Here is a 20,232-nt window from a genome sequence, read left to right on the forward strand (position 1 = left end):
GGATGGGTTAGTATATCCTGTGCTGGGTTAAGTAAGGTAAATAGGTTTGTGAGGCCACGAATAGTTCCGTATGAGCTTTTAAAGACACCAGTCCGTTGTACCTAGAACCCAGAACTCTTAGGTATACATCAAAAAGACCATCACACATCGACAAAATGTCTAGAGCCGGCCAAAAATCGAATATCAATTGAAGCCAATCCATAAAATGTATGGCTACAAAGATGCTTCTATCTTAGTTTGGCTTTCACTGTCAGGAGCTCTCTATCAACTCCAGATTCAGACCGACATGGGTGCTAGGCTACAGCGGAATCGCAGGAAACTGTAAAGCTGATGAGCAAGCAAGAAAAGGCACCCGCTATCGGTGGAGTGGGAGTGGTTTGGTGCCTCAGTATCCTCTTGTATTCTACTACTATATAGCTGTGTTTCGCATAAGCTTGGCCAGCGCTGGACCAACATTGGTACATGCGCTGTCGTAAAAGCATATTGGCTCAAGATCGATTGCAAGAGATCTAGTCATCTGTTTGCCCTGAGAAAGACTAGCCTGTCCTTAGTTGTGGGGCTTTTAAAATTCCATTGCCCTCTTGGCCTCTACGTTGTAAGGATGGGACGTCATTTGCAGAAGCTGAATGAAAGAAGATGAGGTGGGAAAAACACAACACTTCCTTCTTGAGTGTCCCGCGTTTGGTAGGTCTTGCCTTAAACACTTGATGTACTCTTTGACTAGTTTTAAGCCCACTGACAGCGAGCTTATGGCCTGTATAGCAGCCCTCCCCAAAATAAATCACATTTTAGGGAGGTTCTTGGCCTAATTAGTCCAATATTTCTGTGACGGCGATGGTAATATGAATTGAAGCCCTTCTCTAGGTATGTGATGTGGATACCATCTTGTGGATACCAGAAGACTGTTGCTAACTTCAATCCCAACAATATAATTGACTTTTTCTGGACTTTTGTTGGGTAAAGTCCGCCTCGGTTGATTATTTCTTGGTTTCTGATGTGTATCAGTGGACTCGTTTCTAGTCGATGATCATGAAACAAAGCAGAAACCAATTTAGTGTGCGACAAACACAGCTGTGAAGTGGTCTCAAGGTTTAGCTTCATGTTTGGAGAGAGCAAATGAGACACTCATTGCAACTATAGCTTTCTCATGGAAAATATTTTATGCGAGATATGATCAACGCGGTTTTTGGAAATGCTTACTCTCTCTTACTATCTCCTGTACCTTCAATCAGCGATCTGCCAGTACTGCATAGTAAACTTTTTTATGATATCTTCCGAGGTAAATGTTTTCAGCACTTCCGCGTTGATCGACATGTGACTTCCTTGAAATTTTTAAACGTTTTTGGCTATTGGGAACACGATAATAAAATGGCAGTCGTGCCACAGAGCCCGTGTAACAAATCATAGTTGATGGTCGATTTTGATGACGTAAAAGGCTTCATTAGCCATCATAATATTATTGCCAGTACAACAATTTATAATATCTGATCTAAAATTTCTATAAAATTGCCTCCTTGGAGGTGCAATGTTAACAAAATAATACAATTAAGTGCTGTAAGCTATGGCAGTTTATAACCTGCAAGCTTTGCGTTGTTCTCTTTCTCCTTCAACTAACTCGGCCATAATGGGTTTACTTACTCTAAATGAAGGTATGACCATCCATTAAGCATTACGCTATTTAAATCAGTAATTTATTCGATTTGAAGGCCGCCATTTTCGGTAATTGTGCATTGTGCGTAGTACTAGATATATGGGCCACTTCCCCATTACATACTTATATACCATAAATTCCCTTGCCGCAACACAACATAGCAATGGCATACGGCGTGCCGCATCTCTGAGGCAAGCATTCATCTCGCCATTCCGGCCAGCAGTTAAGTGCGCACAGAGCAACACTGCACCAGCGTCGAGCAGTGCCTGTCATTACTGTCATTGGCGGGCGTTGCATATTCTATGCAATTTGTCGTCATCGTCTTTGCCGGCGCGCTAAGTGCACATAAGCGACGCACATTTAAGATGCGCTTACGCCGAAGTGCCAGCTCTAACTACCGTTAGTCATCGTGGCACTTGTAATGCCGTACGGCGTGTTTGCTGTTGGTGTGTGTGTGTGTGCTGTTGCAGCAGCAAAACTATTTACGCTCTTAAAATTTGGCTGCCACATTGCGTTAGATTAAAGAAAATGGAAGCGGAGCAACAACTTCAGCAAGGGTGCCAGCTTCTATAAACTGCAGCACTTACGACGATTTTGCCTGTTTTGCTCCTTTTGTGCGTGTGTGTGTGTGCGTGTTTGGCGATTGCGAAAATTTCAGCAGCTTTTTTCACTCCTGATTTTAGAGAAGTTCTACGCGCCTTTTTCTTTGGTTTGGAAAGTTGCTTTTGCCTTGGTTTTGATGTTGTGGCATGTGTGCGGTGTGCGCCTCGTCTCTAGATCTTTGCGCCAATGTGTGCACTAGTGTGCTGTTAGCGATAACGTGTTGCTTACAATCGCAATATCAACGTGTATATAAGAAGTGAGGTGCGTTGTGTCAGAGTCTTTTTCGTCTGAGACATTTCTTCGTTCTCTGTAAAGTTAAAGCTCTGATTTGCGTAATTTTACGTTTAAGCAAGTTTTTACTACTTAGTGATTTGCTGCGACGAGAATGCTCTTGTGCAGACACCTATATATTGTGCATTAGGGTAAACAAAAAAAAAAATAAACAACTTAAGGAATTCATAGTTTTTAAATAGGCAAATAATTGAATTTTAAAAATCCCACTGAGGTTCATATTTTAGATATTTTATTCTTAATATAAATCGGCCATGCAAAAATTTGCATACTAGTTAAAAAGTTATAGTATTTTTGATGAAAACTCGCTCTATAAGTGTTATTAACATGAGAAAGCAGGTCTGTGGCTGAATTCGGATAAAACGGATCTGCTTGTGTAAACAAAATTCCTCTATGGAGATCCCCTTCGATAAATAAGACACAACTCTCTCTCAAGGACCGCTCAAAGTACCTTGGGGTATACTTGGACATCAAACTGCTGTGGAAGCATAACTTGGAAGAAAGAGTGAGGAAAGCTAGCAATAATATATATATGTATGTGCAGGCAGATGCTCGGCACTACCTGGGGGCATGGAGGACAGGCGTATGAAAATCTACCTACCGGAAGCCACTGGAAAGGGTTCAGAAGCTCGCTGCGCTGTGCTTAACGGGAGCTTTAAAAACAAACTCCAATGGCGGCGCTTAAACTGGTTCAAAACCTGCCACCTATAGATCTCTTCGCTGAAAAGTGCGCAGCAAAATCGGCGGGAGGACTATTCACTGCAGGAGAATTTACATATATAACTGGGAGGACGGTTCAAAGTAAACATAGAAAAATATGGCTGGCATAGTGGTATGTTATGGCTGATGGATCGAAAATCGACGATGGAATTGGTTCGAGAATATATTGTCAAGAGTTAGGCATAAGGCAACCTTTTAAGTTGCCGGACCACTGCTGTATACTTCAAGCTGAGGTCTTTGCTATTGTGAAAACCGCCACATCCCCACATTGATAAGACTACATAGTAAGTATCTGTGGTCCCCACGGTGTGATACGCAGAGTCTGTTAAAATTGGAGACAAGCGCAGGCATCCTGAAGGATAACTGCTTCTCTTGGACTTTGGAACTGAACTCCATCTGTACTGCAAAGAACCAAAACTGGTCTATGCGTGGCTTATTGACCTACCTGATTAACCTAACTTAATCTTCTTTACCATGAACCCGATCATTTGTTGGAATTGCCAATATCGGACGACTATAGCATATAGCTGCAACACGAGCTGAACGCTCGGAATCAAGTACCTGTATGGACACTTTTGCAATTGAAGTAAGCATTTTTCTTTGCAAGAATATTTTTTCTTCTCTGTGCATTAGTTAATTTTAGCCCCAGATTTCAGTAGAATAGTTTTTGGCTCACACTAGTATATATATAAGAAAGTATCTCACGTGTGAATAAAAAGTTAAATGATTGTCGTAGAACCACCAGGTTTGCTCAGTGAATACTTAGAATTCACTTAATTTGTTTATTTATTGCAAGACTTTCATTCTTTTATTTCAGTTTGTTGCACGCTTTCTTTTATTTTTGAGCATTTTCGAGTTTACGAAGATTATTTCAGCTCGAATGCTTGTGTCAAGCTAATTTGAGAATTTCTGGCCTTCACTTTGCTTCTCAAAGGAGCGCATAAAAAAGAGTTAGGGATTCAAATGTTGATATCAAGGGCTATCAGTCAATGCTATATCCTTTTGGCATCAGACGGCCAGAAAACTTTTGTTATAGCAACTGATCAGTTTGATTAGTAGTGAAACAAGGAGCTTTAATTTGTAGGAAAATTTGCTTAGGTTTGTTTAGAGTAGAACAATTGTTATTCTGAGGCAGGCGAAACACTGCTTAGTTAATATTAATATCTTCGAAAACTTTTTAAAGACATAATGAAGAAACATCCATTGACATTTTGATTAAAGAATATCATATAATGATGCAGATGCCCCTTTGAACTTATCGCAAAATCTGCTGGATGATACTATATATCTATTTATGCATATTTTATCTGGAAGTCTAAAACTATGAGATTCGAGAAGAAAGTAGTAACTGTCGAGACCTTTGAATTGTTGGCGGATGACGTCATGAAGTAACATCCATTGAATCTGTCATTTTGATTAAAAAATATGGTCTTATGATGCAAATGCCGCTATGAACTGTCATTTTATGGATCTTTTTCCTCAAATGTCGAAATTTTGAAGGCGTCAAATATTTATCGGCTAGTTTTGATGTCAATCATATGGAATTGAGGTTTCCAAAACCTGTCTAATCTACTCAATCAGTTCGAAAAACTCAAACTTAAATAAAACTAAATATTTAAAGAATTCCTACAGATCAACTGAGAGTTAAAAATATATCGCAATAATTTTGAAAATATGTAAATTTCACTCTTCTAAGTTCAAAAAAAAAATCCAAATGCACGTAGGGAATACCCTTTTACCCTGCAACATTGTGTTGCATGCTGCAAGTATGTTTCGTTGGTTAGTTGAAGCGTGTAAAAATATATGCTGTTATGTCAGGATGACTGTCTAGCTGTCAGACTGGCACACTAATAGACTGCGTGTTCGACTATGGTGGCAAGCTGACAGCCACCGGCTTGTAAGTTTTCTTGCTGTTTAATACGTTTACTTAATTCTTTCACGACGCGGCCCTCCCCAATATTTTGTCAGTAGCTAACACTTTGGATTGCAAGCATGTTGTTGTAAATGATACATACACAAAAATGCTGTGTGTGAGTTACTATAGGGTACGGTGGATACAAATGTATACTCAAGTTGGGAGTGTGTGCTCAGCAAGTATGCTCTTGATGTAAGTTGTGGCAAAGTCGATGGCAGCGCTCTGGGCGACACACACACTTGTAAAAGCATACCAGCTCTCCATATAAAATTTGTGTTTGTTGTTCGCAACCCTTTAACTGCATTCTCTTGGCTTATGTGTATGTGTGCGTAATGGATACTTACTTTGTGTGTGTTTAAGTTGAAGCGAAAATGTTATTAAATCGGAAATGAATCGCTCTTCGTATGTAAAATGTGCAGCACTAATAATACTTTAAACTAATTTAAATATGGGCGTATAAAATTATTGATAACTGGTGTAAATTCTTGGCTTAAGTTATTTTAACATAATTGTTTTAATTAATTGTTGCGAAGACAGTTTAATAACTTTGGCTACGGCATCTCAGTTAATGAAACTGATACTATTATTAATTAAGCAAATTTAATTTTCATTTTCATTCAATTGAAAATAAATATCTGCGATGAAACTTGTAGGATAATCTGATTTTGTTAATGAAAACTTAATTGAGTTTTTAAACAGCATTTAACTAACCAACGAGGTGGCTAGGCTCAAGAAACCAATGTAAAAGCCAGTTTCATCTGGTCTATTAGCAAGAGTAGCAGAGAGCAAATGGGCTGTGAGGGCTCATTAGAAGACATAGTCAGTGTGGTCTGGTCTGGTTTCTGGCCACTAGGACGCAGTGTCCTAGCTGTGAAAGGAATAGTGTATTAAAATTTGCCAAATACAAATACATATCAACCTCCCGGTATGGACGGAATCAGAAGGTCAGCTATATACCGCAGTCATGGAGCGAGGTTAGAGTAGTGTTTATACTGAAAGCAGATAGAAGCAACTCAACCTATTTTAAAGTGTTTTAGCTTATAAGTTTAACTTCCGATCTGCTGAAAATGATAGAAGGAGAAAGGCAAAATGGAATGACGCTAGGATGGCCAAAGAAGGATGGAGTAACGACTAAGTCCGTAAGATAGTGCCATATGCATAGGATATTGTAACTTTAACAACGGGAAGGTGTCTACTCACCATTAGCAGTACTCTGAGCATCTCTATCAATACAGGCCAGAACTGAGCATCGCAAGCGAGTCTGGGATTGAATCCAAGAGCAAAGAATGTCCTTGTTTTCACTATGTAGTACAAAGTCACTCCATAGAGATTACCTAGTGAACTAGGTAGTGGTTGAACTAGTGCTAAACCTGCCACCTATGGACCACTTCACGGAAAACTGCACAGCAAAAATAATGGGGTGACTATCAGCTGCAGGATAATTTATATGTAGAACCTTCGGGCATAGCTCGGTGAGTAACGGCAGTTCGGCAAGCACAAAACGAAGGACAGAGTTAGTGTGGGGATATAAAGTCCAGAGTTAGGCCTAAGGCAGCCTTTTAAGCTGCAATTAGAATCCATAGAAGTTGTTGACCAAAGACCCTTTAATAGCTTATAAATTGGACAGAGCTATCGGTTACCTGGTGCCCTTTGTAATATAGCTTTTTTGGCGCAGCGGGGGATATATGCAATCTTACCTACTTTCTCACACTCGTGGTCCAAAATATGAATCGAATCAACAAAAACAAGAAAAAATAGTTATAGGAGTCCGGATATTCTGTAAAAATGCCAAAGGCAACCAGTTCTATCGAGAAGAGGGCAGTGTAACGAGCTCGGAAACAGCCAGCACAAGGATAGAAGCGGAGCTTGGTCTAGGTGCAAGGGCTGGAATTGGCACATGAGTTGAAGTTTAACTTAGCTTCAGGAAGGCAACAACACCAGGGTATATAGGAGTCAAGCGCTGTAACCAAAGCATAGCTCTCAACCAGATTTTTTGCCTTACGGCATGGACGTCAATACTATTCAAGTAGGCCAGGTTCGTTAAATATAAAGCTCCCACTGCCAGGATTGGAATCTTAATAAAGCAGTAATGAAATAAAATGATAATATTGATATGAATACAGCGCCAAACCATTTGATAACACTAGTTTACAGTACATTTGTTGCCGAAGAAATTTTAGCTGTTGCTGACTGACTACATATAATATGCTATTTCCATAAATATAATTTAAATATTTTTATCAGCTCTAGTTTCAGAGTTTCAGCTATGTACGTATTACACAGAAAAAAAACATGTATTTATTAAGAAAAATTTTATTAAGAAAAATAATGAAAAATTAAGTTCTAAAAAACTTCGTTTTAAAGCTCTTCTCCGATGTGTAGACTTTGGAAAATGACGTATTAGTGTCAGACATCATATTTGTATCCCAGAAACTCTGATAGCGCTCTTCCATGACGCGTAAGTCTTGATGCATACGCTCTCCCTGCTCTTCGCTCATATCTCTTAAATTTACCGGAAACCACTCTAGGTGACTATGGAGGAAGTGGAGTTTTATGCTCATATTGCATCCCATATTTTTTAATTGTAGCAGAAGGTCTTCTACAAGTTCAATAAAGTTTTCAGATTTTTTAGTTCCGAGAAAATTCTGCATCACTGATACGAATGCACCATCAGCATCATTTTGTGATGAGCTTGATCCTTCAAAGTCTTGCTCTAATGGTTCAGATATATATTTTTAGGCTCTGAAGAGTTATGTGAACGCTGCACTGGACGTTGAACACAACTAGTACTTGGGTACTGTCATTTAGCTCGATTTTTAGTGTTTAAACCGTTTATGTTCACACTACAAAAATAACAGTCTACGAGATGATTTCGTGGTTCTCGCCAAATAATCGGTGTTCCAAATTTAAAGGCACTTCTTTTACCACTTTTCCATAATCTTAAATATTCCACACAAGATTTACAAACACAATTGGGAGCCCAAGAATTCTTAGTTTCATCCAAGAGCACCCCAAAATACTCAAAATAGGTATTTTTCACTAACTCTGATATAACTTTTCTACAATTTTTAAACACATATTCTTCGCATATGTAGCAAAAATGATCTGGTTTACTTAAACAAGTCTTCTTGAACTACTCATGACGCAAAAACTTGAGAAACTAATCTTAATACAGTAAAATACGCCTGTTTTCGATTAATATATATGTATACTTAAATGATAAAAATCAAAAACAAAGTAATTCGAGCTGCTCAAAAATTTTTGAGGGTTGATTTGACAAAAACAAGTAATAAGTGAACAATATCAATCGCAGAATTCGCGGCAACAGACAAAAAGTTCAATACTGTAAACTAGTGTAATATGAGCAGGAAGGACAAGATTTTTAGGTAAAAAAATACTGTGGAATTATATTTTATAATTGGATGTGCTGACGCACCTTAAGCTACATTTTCCCAAAAAATTTAAAAATAGAAAATTGAAAATATAATTATTGTTTCATCTCGCCAAACATAATTTTCTTGGAATTATATTTAATGTTTATAAACTCTGTAGAGCATACAGCTCATATCACAGACTTTCTCTCTAATATGACAACAATTAGCCATTAAGGCAATGCCTACAGTGAGACGCAATGCAAATGGTTTTGTCACAAATTTCCATAACAAAAGCCTAATCCTTAATGTGTCTGCATTTTCCTGCGCTTAAAATGGAATGGCAAAAGGAAATAACAAAGAGCTGGCCTACATTAAGGCGTTCATTATAGCAATGATTATCTACAATGGACCATGACTAAAAGCGACCTTCGAAGCTTGCACCAATTTGCGTGTGAAATCCCCCGAGAAACAGTTTGTGTACAGCTGCTGACATGTTAAGCGAAAGCCGCTTGGTTAATACACACACTTTTTCATAAGTAAACAAGGTGGCGTTGAAAAGCCAGCGCCGCTACGTGGAAGCGCACTTAAAGCATGGCAAATTATTATTTCAACAATTTCACACGTACTTTCTATTAAAATATAATCCGCCCGTTAAGTAGGCAACGCACACAAACATTTACCTTTTCGCGTGAGTGACGACATGCGTTGCGTATACGCACTGTTGGCGTTGAGGGCGCCAGCTAGGAAATTGCCACCAACACTGCAGAAACTGTAATTATTAATGTCTGACGCGGTCACCGCGCCTATGTGTGGCGTAAAGCGGTGTTTTATGGCGGCGGCAGCGCGTGCCTTTGCAGCAAATCTCAGGTTACAACAACTTAAGTGCTTTGGCTTATGCGACGCGTTGGCTTTTACATAGCGCAAACTTGCTCGTGGTAAATATATTGAGTGGGCCGAAATGTAAATAAATATTTGTTTATTTTTGCATGAGTGTGGGTGTGCTTTTGAGGTACCCTACTCTCCGCTTTGTTGTTGTTTTGCTACCTGCCCTGCTTGATATATTTATTTGCCATGGGTAATAAGTTAGCGCGTCGGTAAGCGCTGTGGCAACTTTGCCAGCGAAGGCCGCGTGCTCACCTTGTGGCAGCACGGCGCGCAGTTCGAGGTTGTTATAAAATAATTTAACTGTTGTGTACTTTGTGAAATTTAATTACGCACGTACGCATAACAAAGCCAACGGGGGCAAAAAGCAGGGCAGTGGCACACAACTCAAATTCCTAAATAATGCTTTTCCGTTAGGTAACAAGCAGCCAACTAAGCGCGCGCGGCTATGCGGTAATGAAATTCGTTCTAATTTAAATAGATGCGCCGAAAATGTTGCACGGCCAACGCACTGACGCATACACAAACAGCGCGCGCGCTCTCTCACCCGCCTGCCGCGTTGGCATAAGCTACTGCGGCATTAATAAATATGAACTCGTGCACGCAAAATATGCGATTTTTCACTTGGTGTGCTGCCGCGCACATAAATTTGGCGTAAGTGTTGCCAGCATGGAAAATTATGCATTTGAATTAACGCTAATTTCCATTACGCACACTAAATGCACTGCCAGTCTCATTCGTTTAAGTGCGCGCATTTATCATACCGGCTATATTTACGGGTATATAACTGGTAGCTGCCTATAGCGTTGACCTTTTGCGCAGCTATCTATAACGGCATAGTTGTCACGTCGCTTTTGCATAAAATTTGCGCTAGTAAATTTGTTTCGTCGGAATTTTAAATACATATTTGTCGTTGTAATTTGTGTTGGTGGCACGTGCGCTTGGCTGTGCTGTTGCAGCATGGTGGCAATTAGTTAGCTTTGAACCGTTGCGCCGTTAGTTGCGCACTGGTTTTAGTAGTATTCTCAATGGTTATTTACTTACCGTTATTTTCAGTCTCGCTATGGGCGGCGACTCCAGAGACTCGAGTATTGCTGTGGCACTATTGTAATTGCCCACGAGCAGACAGTACTGCGCGACGCCACTCCACAATTCCACCGTTTTACTGCGATCACGTATGCCGATACACTGTGGGAAAGTAGAGAGAGAGATAAGAAGTTTGTTAGTTAGATATTTTAACAAAATTTTTGTAGTTTTGGTAGTAATAATATTTCATTTTAGGTGCTATTGAACCAAGTTGGATGCCGAACCTGACAAAATTTTACGAAAATCTTTATGGAACCACTTTATTCAGCATTGCGAAAAATAATAATAAAAAGTGTATTTAAAGGTCCACTTTATCTAGCTTACATAAGTTAGGTTAGATGGCTGATCAAAGATCGCACGCGGACTACTACAGTTAGTCCTTTGTGAGGCCATTGAAAAGAAGAACTCCTGTTGTCGAACTTATAAATTAGCAAAACACAGGCGTTTAATACGAATACTGTGTGGATGTTAGTAGGGCAATGACCTGCTAAAAGCCTCAAAACTAGGGAGAGTCTAGTCTTATTGAGGGCGAAGAAATAACTAGATCTCTTGCGAGCGATCTTGAGCCAAAAGTTTTTTTCGACAGCGCATGTACCGAAGGTTGCCCTATGATGGCCAAGATTCCGCGAAGCCCAGCTATCTTGTAGTAGAACACAAACCCTCCCATTCTACCCATAGCGGTTCTAGGGTGCCTTTTCTTGCTAGCTCATTAGGTTTACAGTTTCCACCGATTCCGCTGTGGTCTGGCACCCAAACCAGTCTTTTCACAAATACACTCGAAGCTATTGATAGTGAGGTTATGCACTTTTTGACCAGCTCTGAAGACAACGTCAGTAAGTTCAAGGCTAGTATCGCCGCTGTTATCTGTGTGGAAGGTCACTTCTCTGAAGAAGGTTGCACTCCGGAGAAATAAGTCAACTGCTACATTAATGGCTGAAACCGCGACCAGGAAGACACTGCAATAGTCAGGAAATCTGATGATGGAGTTGATAGAGAGCTCATGACAGTAAACCCTTCCCCCAATCTTTCCGTCAAGCTTTGGTCCATCTGTACAGAAGCTCACTGTCCCTCTCTTCCAACGGCTTCTCAGAAATCACAACTCCCTCGCCGGTATATGGGTAGAGAAGGAGCCGCTAGAGGTTGGTTTGGTGACTCCATGATCCAAGTGATCCAATTTAAAGTCAAAGTGTGTGAGGATTTCAGAGTGTTCAGATGAGTTTCTTTTTGGCACCCAGACTCTTATACTCCTTCCGACGATGTCTACGTGCAATATTTGTTAAATGACGTTAAGTGCCATGGTTGAAATGGACCTTAGTGCACCACATATACTGATGAGCGCCGCCCGTTAAACGCTCATGACTTGCTTTGCAAGAGTGGTCTTTTCTAGAGCCCTCTTCCACATAAAGACTCCACAGAAGGTAATGCTGTTGACTAGGGTGTTGTAGAGCCAGAAGACCACTTTCGGTGAGAGATTCCACTTTTTGCCCACTTTTGCTTCTCTACAACGATACAAAGCAATCGATCTCTGTTTTGCTCTCTCTTCGATATTCGGCTTTCATGAAAGCTTCCTATCCAAACACCCGTTTGGAGGCGAGCTAAAGTGAGAAGGCGAAATATACGCTAGGTTCAGGACCCGCTACGTAAAAAACACCCCAACGAAAAGAAGAAAACAACCTCGGTTGAGAGCTCTTCTACGCCAATAAAGAAGAAGAATATTCCTCTGGTGAAAGACTTCTGTTTTCTAATAGTGTATTCAAAGATCTGATAATCCGCGATAATCTTTTGGAGCCTAGACTTAAGCAATTTGAGATCATCGAGAAACTAACAATTTGGAGGAGAGAGGACCGACTCAACAAAATTATTGTTTTCGATACGTCAAAAAGAAAAACGATATAAATATAGTATATGTGTTCAGAAATTAACCGAAATCGAGTTAAGCTTTATTTCTTGTGACCCTCGGTGTAAGAATCCAATCTTTAATTTATAAAAGTATGCTACGAACTCTCATATCTAATTCAATATCCAATTATTTAAATCGCCTTTTCGCAAATTACATAAATTCTAGTTAAATTTGAATTTTAGCAATTATTTTGCAAGTGTTTGCCCTGAAGTCAGCGCGTTAGTGCTGTGCTTGAGAATTCACTAAGTTCGTATTTTGATATATTTGGTGCATGGTCGGCGAACCTTTATTGCCCTTACTAGTTGGTATTACTTTCACTAATTGGGATTGTGGTTATTAGTTCGGGTGACGAATAAATTGCCTGCGCTTGTGCTACACCAACCCCAGCTGAAGCAGATACATATGTATGTCAGTTGCGGCACTAGGGTGTAAATAGCTTAATTACTGCAGTGCCTTCAAAATGGCCAATGCTCTCATTACCGAGCGATGCCAGCGGAATTGATTTAGGTCCGAATGTAAGAACATATGCACATAAATAGCTAGTTTGTATATCGCCGCTTGACTAGGCCGATACGTGACTGTGAGATTGTCAAACATACATGTGTATGTACACAAGTACTAGCAAATATCTTTGCACTTAAGAGTTCACACTCACATCAAATGGCTAGCGAATTGTTATGCAATACTCAGGTCCGACTATCTGCTCGAGGCATTTCGAATGATTTGCAAATTTGGCTGTATTGATTTCTCAATTTGTTTTACAGCGCATTCCAACTCAATTTGGCTTATTTGTTTGTGTACGCGTCTTAGAAGGGCATATATTTACTTTCGTAGATATATACTGATATATACTATATATGTATTCGTTAATATTTGCCTGCTGCTGCTGTTCATTTGGGCAAATTTGGCAAGCCGAAGCGAAGTAAATATTTGTACAAGCTTGAGATTTGGGTTGAAGACAGTACTGGTTCAGGTAGCTTGTTAGTGACTACTTTGTTCTCTCATTATTAAAATATATCTTTCGAATGAATAATAAATTTTATATACTATAAAAAATTTTAACCTGAACAGTGTAATGCTGAGTTTGCTCAGGAGGAAATGTGAGAGACTCTATAAAATATATTCAGGGTATTCCAAGCAGAGGAATTTATTTAATAGGCTTTTGTGAAAGCCAGGTCCTTCTCCACCTGAGTTTTCCAAGTGTTGGTCTGACTCTTCCTCTGATTCCCCCGGCGTGTGCTCTCAGAGTTGGAGTATTTTCATCCATCGAAATGACGCAGCCAGTGTAGCTGCTGGTATGCTTTGTATGAAGCTTCATAAAGAGGTGGATGGGGGAATATTACAGTCATTGGAAGTGAGCTAAGTATAAAACGCAGAGGGAGAGACCACTGAAGTCAAAACTCATATGGATACCAATAAAGAGGTGAAGTGAGCGGGGATATCAGACCAGACGTTGGTGGAAGACAACAGAAAAAGAAAAATAGCTTCTGCGCTTTCCTGAACAGTTTACTGGGATTTCCAACTCATACATCAAGAGAGAGCCCAGGTACAAGGAAAATCAGGAGAGACTGAAGGCTAAAACGCAATACAAGACAGCGGTCGAGACGACTCGTGGCCAAGTCCAACATAAAGGTGGAAGAGGTGAAAAGGTTGGCTTGAGATAGAGAAAGTGAAAACGGTCGGGCACAATTCGCCACACGTCATTGGTGCAGTGCTTCGGATTCAGCGTTTGCGAATCGAATAGAGGAGAACACAGCTGGAAAAAAGCAGCGTTCGACATGGAGACAACCAAAGATATCCCCGTTGAAGAGAAAGTTCGAGGACGTAGCGGAGAAGCTGTATTTCAAGCGGGCGGACAAGAAGCCAACAGCGTCCAAATAAGCGCCTACTAGTTGTCGGCGAAACTATACCTGATGGTGACGCTCATGCGGTCTATCTGCTGAGAGAGATGTCGTAGGAGCGTTGGGAAGTAATGAAGATGAAGCTGTCTCATCGAGGTCTCAGAGGCAAATGCACCATGCCGTCATTTGATAGTTCAGGATAGTTTTGCGGAGTCAAGATCCTGAAATCGAAGGTATGTTCGACACAGCGCGAACCTCGGAAAAGAGAAAGGGCAAGGACCTAGCGGAGAAGCGGAACGTCAAGCGCGTGAGCAATAAGCCGACAACGTCCAAAGTAGTGGCCACTGGCTGCCGCTGAAACGATACCTGATCATGAGACAAGCGCACCCAAGCCGTCATTTAATAGTTTTGGATGGTTTAACGGAGACAAAATCCTGAAATTGAAGGATTACTCGTCGCTGACATAGGTGAGGTACGCTGTCAGAATACTTCCGAACCGATGAGAAAACGAAAAACTGGAGGTGGTAACAACATTCCAAATATTTTCAATCATATTGTCACATATTATTGTCCAAGGCAAGACTGTAACTCCGAACTAGCTGCTGAGATCGGCCTACTAAATATTTTTGGACTATAGACTAATCAAAATCAACTTAGATTTCTTCATGATAGATCTCTTTGTGTCTCCTGTACCTCTTGCAACGGTCTAATTTGCATTTCATCAAGCGCTAATGCTTGAGTTTTCTTCTGTGTGCTGCCACACTTTAGTTCCACTTTCTTTAATGAAGAGGAAAAACAATAAAAAGTGCTGCAAGCACTGGCTTCCTCATTGAATTATTTTGTAGCTAAGCGGGCAAGTGACATATTTAATACACCAGAATCCACAAGCACACGCATACTTTCAACTTGCTGCCTCATTTTAGCTTAAAGGATATTAAGTAGCTAAGTTTCGCACCACATGTATATATGCACATATGTATGTGTGCGCGTAGAAAATATTTATGCGGAGAGACGGAGTATTTTTGCTACAGCGATGAGTAAACACAGCGCAAAAAAAATGCGAGCAGGTTAGATCTACGGGCTACGGAGCATGGATCACGGACTACAGACTTCCAAACTGTTTTCCCGGAGCTCATCGCCGCAATTTTATGTTTGTATGTGTTTGCATGTGACTAAAGTGAGAAACGCGCGTGTGTGTTCGTCTGTAAGCGCGCATGTAGTACTCAGATTTAATTAAATTTTCCATTACAGCAAGGCCAGTAGCAGAATATGAAATGTTTAATGTGGTACTAGGGCAGACAAATAGGGTTATACGCTAAAGTAATGGAAGCATGTGTGTTATACATATGTTGCAAGAAGCATCAGCGGCAGTGACGCGGACTGAGGCGAGAAGCTGCTGAAGTGCGGTAATGAGAGCCGAGTGTGCAATGAGAAAGAGCATGTGTTGCATGACAGGCATATGCCTTGCCTAGCTTGTGGCGCTTGTGGCATGTTGCAAGCAGCCAACTGACCGAATTTATGACTTGAATTGCAGCAGTGAATTGCGATTGTGAAGTGGCGTTGATGTGATTTAAATTTCATGAAAATGAAAATTACATATCGCCGAAAATGAAGCGAGTGCTACGAATGGGAAGTACTTAGATTGGCGGCAAGGCGTTGTTGATAGCTTGAACTCGCCAGTTGCCAAGCGTTGTCGGTGAATGTGTTTTAAATATAGTATAAATTTGCAAATAAAGGCGGCTGTGGTGTGAGAACGAGGTTGGAAAATGGGTAAGGTAACAATTTTGTACACAACTGAGGCTACTCGCGGAGCTGTTGTTGGCATGTTGAAGCTTTAGACTATGCATTGGCTTATATTTATGGTTTATGTTAAGACAATTGGTGCCTTACTTTCGCATATATCTGTTCCTGATATACTTTTGATCAAGTTTCAGAGAGTTATTAACAATAAAAGCATATACAGGGTGCTTTCACTGCCTTCTAGAAGAAAAGAGTAAAAAAATAGTTATTTTGGTTTCCATATTTGTTGAAATTCCCGTTCGTTCACAGAAGTCAAACGTTGATCTCTGCAGCTCTTAAGCACGGTTTATATTTGTACGTGTAAATATTTTCAATCCACCAGTGCCTTCCTTGCCATCAACACATTGATGTCGTCGTAAATTCTACTCTTCAGCCATGTTAAGCCCATTCATCAGCTACAACAGCACGGAAATTGTAGAAACAGTTAATTTACCTGTATTCCCAATTGATTCTGTTTGCACTTACGTGCACAATCAGACCTGCTCCTATAAGCATGCTACAATTTTAGTGTGTGTCCTCACTCACCACACATTCACTTATGTAAATGTGCGACCACACACGCGGCTGTGGAAGGAATCTCTGTTTTGTGTGTGTTGATCCCGAAGACTTTTGTATTTTTATGTTTTGACCTAATTTTTGGTTAAAAAATCTTATAATATTTGAGGCAATTTAAACCTAATTCTATAATAACCTCAAAGGGTGAACAGGGTAGATATAGTTCCTAAGTTTTTGAGATATCGATTTCATATTTTACATACGACTTTTTCTCTACCAGATGCTACTTATTTGTCGGAATCGCTGATATCATACTACTATAAGACGTAGCTGTCATACAAACTGATCGGTCGAAATTAAGTCCTTCTATGAAAAACTTTTTTATTTGGTAAGATATTTGCATGAAATTTGGCGTGAGTTATTGTCTATAGCAGTGATGTAATCTCAAGAGAAATTATTTAGATTGGTTCACTATAACATATAGCTGCCATACAAGCTGAACGATAGGAATCAAGGGCTTGTATGGAAAACTTTTTTATTTGAAGAGGCTCAGATTGCTGTTCAAAGCAAAGGTACAATCTCTGAAGATCTTATTCAAATCGGGCAACTACAGCCTATAGCTGTCATACCAGCCGGCCTACCAAAATAGGGTTCTTGTATGAAGAACTTGTTTATTTGCCAAGATATTCTCATGAGAGTTGGTGTGTATTATCAATCAATATCATAAACCCTCTAAACAACATTTAAAACATCACTTAGGTTGTGCTACCAACACCAATCTCTGCCTAACACAAAATTAACCGTTAATCTGTAATCCCGTCACACCGATTTTAGCGAACAATTCTTAAACACTTATGCAGCACTAGCAAGCGCTCTGTTGCTTCCTGCCATTTGTAAGGTTCGTGTGACTTACCTGTAATATTTCATTGCATACGAAGAGGCGCAGACGTGCCGACCAATCCAGGTAGGTTTCCAAATTGCACGTTTTCTTCGGATCCTGGACACCGGGTGGACCGCCGGACGTGCTCGGTTGGTCCCACTTTTTCTGTGCAACAACGAGAAGATAAGAAAAAGAAGAAAAAGCGGGAAACAAGGCATGAAAATTTATTAGCACACATTTATGTATATATATACATATATATAGTATTGAGGCGAGTAAGTGCAAGCAGCGGTGCATATGAGATAATGCCGGTGAACACAATGCGAAGAAGAATTGCTAATAAGTTTATTTTACACGCTCTCTGACTCGGCTGCAGAGCTGACCAACGAAGCCAATGTCGCTGTTGAATCGCACTTGAACTCCACACACGGATTTACACACACAAACACGCAGACTGCCACAGGTACGGCTTTGGTTGGCACGGCAAACAGCAAAAGCTGCCTTTCATTACGAATTGGCGGTCTCACCTTTTACCTTTGTTTGCGCGCCGCTCCAAGCTGTGTGTGTGTGTGTGAATTTAAATGAAGTGGCAACGAATGGTAATAAATTTGTAATTCTTTTAATTAAAAAGTGCATTGGGACAGATCTTTTGCATTGCGAAAGCAGGCCGTCACTTTAATCAGATTACAAGCGAATACAAAAATATAAAATGTAAATAAGTAAGCACAAGCAACGCACACATACACACACAAACAATCAAATAAACACAGGAGTACACATATATACATATAAACGCAAGCCAAGGTAAATAAGAGCGACAGCAAACTCAAAGCTCGACAGCAGCAGTCGAGCCCAAATGCATTTCTGATTACATGCGAATTACGTAAGCAGTCTTAAATTTGCCCTGCCGCTTTTAATTAAATTTGGTTTGCACCAGGTCACGAATACACACACCTATACACATATGTATTTACAGAAGAATTTGTTGCCAACTGGCTGAGAGATGAAAGATCTAAAAGAGTTATTAATTGCGTTTGCGTCAAAGGTGTGTGTGTGTGCCCAGACATATGTTTGTGTGCATTGAGAGGTATTTACATGCACACATGCTTGTTAAGCAGCTTGCAACCGGATACAGCAAAGAAGCTTACACAATATTGGGTTATCCACACACAAAAGGTGCACTTGCAACTGTATTATGGAGTGCGGTAGGCCTGTTGCACATGTACTCAAAACTATTGGGTTGTTCGAAAAATAGTGCAAAATTTAATTGCTTTATGAGAAAAACAAGAAAAATCGTTGACCTCGAAAAATTTTTTTAAAGCTATCTCGTCAAATTGAAAAGTTTTCCCTACAAGTATTTCATCCCGATCGTTTAGTTTGTATGATAGCTATATGCTATACTGAACCGATCTATGTAAACTATTTCTTGGGATATGACACTATTGGCCTTGAAAATAACTCATATCATATTTCGTGAAGGAATGTCGACAAATGAGAAAGTTTCCCATACAAACTCTTGATCCCGATATTGTAGTTTGTATGACAGCTACAAGCTATAGTGGTCCGATATAGATAGTTTCGACAAACGAGCAGCTCCTTGAGGAGAAAAAGATATGTGTAAAATTTCAGCTCGATATCCAAAAACTGAGGGACTAGTTGTCGTATATACAGACAGATGTACATGGCTAAACCGATTTAGTTCATCACGTTGATCATTTAAGTAGTCTCCGACGTTTCCGTTTGGTATGAAAACTGACCGAAGACTTTGTTTAGAACTCTACGATGGACAAAGCAAACATTCGTGAGTGATTTGCTGCATTTCGTCAAAGCAACACGAACATCGACTACTTTAAATTTGTACTTGAAAAGTCGGATGGCCGAAAGTTATATTTAAGGGGTTACATGAGTTTACGGATTTCAAAAAATCGAATATTTTTATTATCTTATTAAATTTACAACATCTGAGATATAGTTTCGGAGATTCAGCCTTGAGAACTTGTGCGCAGCCGCAGACCCCACGACAAACCATATCAAAACTTGGTCTCTCTTTCTCTCACGAAAAAGCTTCTCATAAAATGCATTCAATATAATCTATTACAAAGTTGGTGCAAATAGATTTGAATCTACTTTTAAAGACACCCCTAAGTATTGAATTATTCACCACGCTATTTGTTAGATATATGTATGAGCTGATTTCTCATGCTCAAAAATTTGCACAGGTTCTCGCAGAGATTGAAATTGGCGCTCGGTTTGTTTTCATTCAGAACAAACTCAAATTTATCTCACTAACAATTTTTTGACCTCCTCCTTGGCATACCGTTCTCAAAAATTCTCTTTCTCACTTTTTATGTTCATGTGCTGGCCTATGAGTAATTTCCGTAAGAAAATTCAATCAATGCATCAAGTGAAATTTGCATGAAGAATGTCGGTTTCTGCATAAATCGAAGCACTTTGATAGCTGAAATTGAAAAATTTATTGAATGCAGCTGTATGGCCTTTGAGCTTTTGTCAATTAAAGAAATATCTCATATACTCGTCTGTATGTAATAGCAAGTGCACAGATATTCATCAATTGTAAGTAGACTTAAGTCAAAGTAGCTAGTTATGGACTAGTTCGTAACTAGTCTTTAGAAGAGCCCAACTGGGGAGCCAGCTTCTAAATAGTCTTGCAACTCGTCTCTGTAAGAGTGCTCTTCAAAGCTCTTGTCCTCTGAAAACTTAGGTAAAGGAAAACTTCTTTAGTGGACATTGGAGCAAACAGAGTTTAGAACATCAAGAATACTGCTTTTTAACA

At 39.8% G+C, this 20,232-nt stretch overlaps 1 protein-coding gene across 2 annotated transcripts in view; it reads right to left on the minus strand.

The window, feature by feature from the left end:
- LOC120769265 (ras-GEF domain-containing family member 1B) overlaps nt 1-20,232 on the minus strand; it is a 243,140-nt gene that overhangs the window by 112,865 nt on the left and 110,043 nt on the right. For both annotated transcript variants that reach the window (XM_040096172.1, XM_040096171.1), the window contains 2 exons: nt 17,472-17,603; nt 10,481-10,624 (listed from right to left, as the gene is read on the minus strand). In XM_040096172.1, coding sequence (XP_039952106.1) covers nt 10,481-10,624; nt 17,472-17,603 — 276 coding nt within the window. The remainder of the gene's footprint in view (nt 1-10,480; nt 10,625-17,471; nt 17,604-20,232) is intronic.

Source organism: Bactrocera tryoni, chromosome 2 (genome assembly GCF_016617805.1).
Source record: "Bactrocera tryoni isolate S06 chromosome 2, CSIRO_BtryS06_freeze2, whole genome shotgun sequence".
NCBI classification, from domain to species: Eukaryota; Metazoa; Arthropoda; class Insecta; order Diptera; family Tephritidae; genus Bactrocera; species Bactrocera tryoni.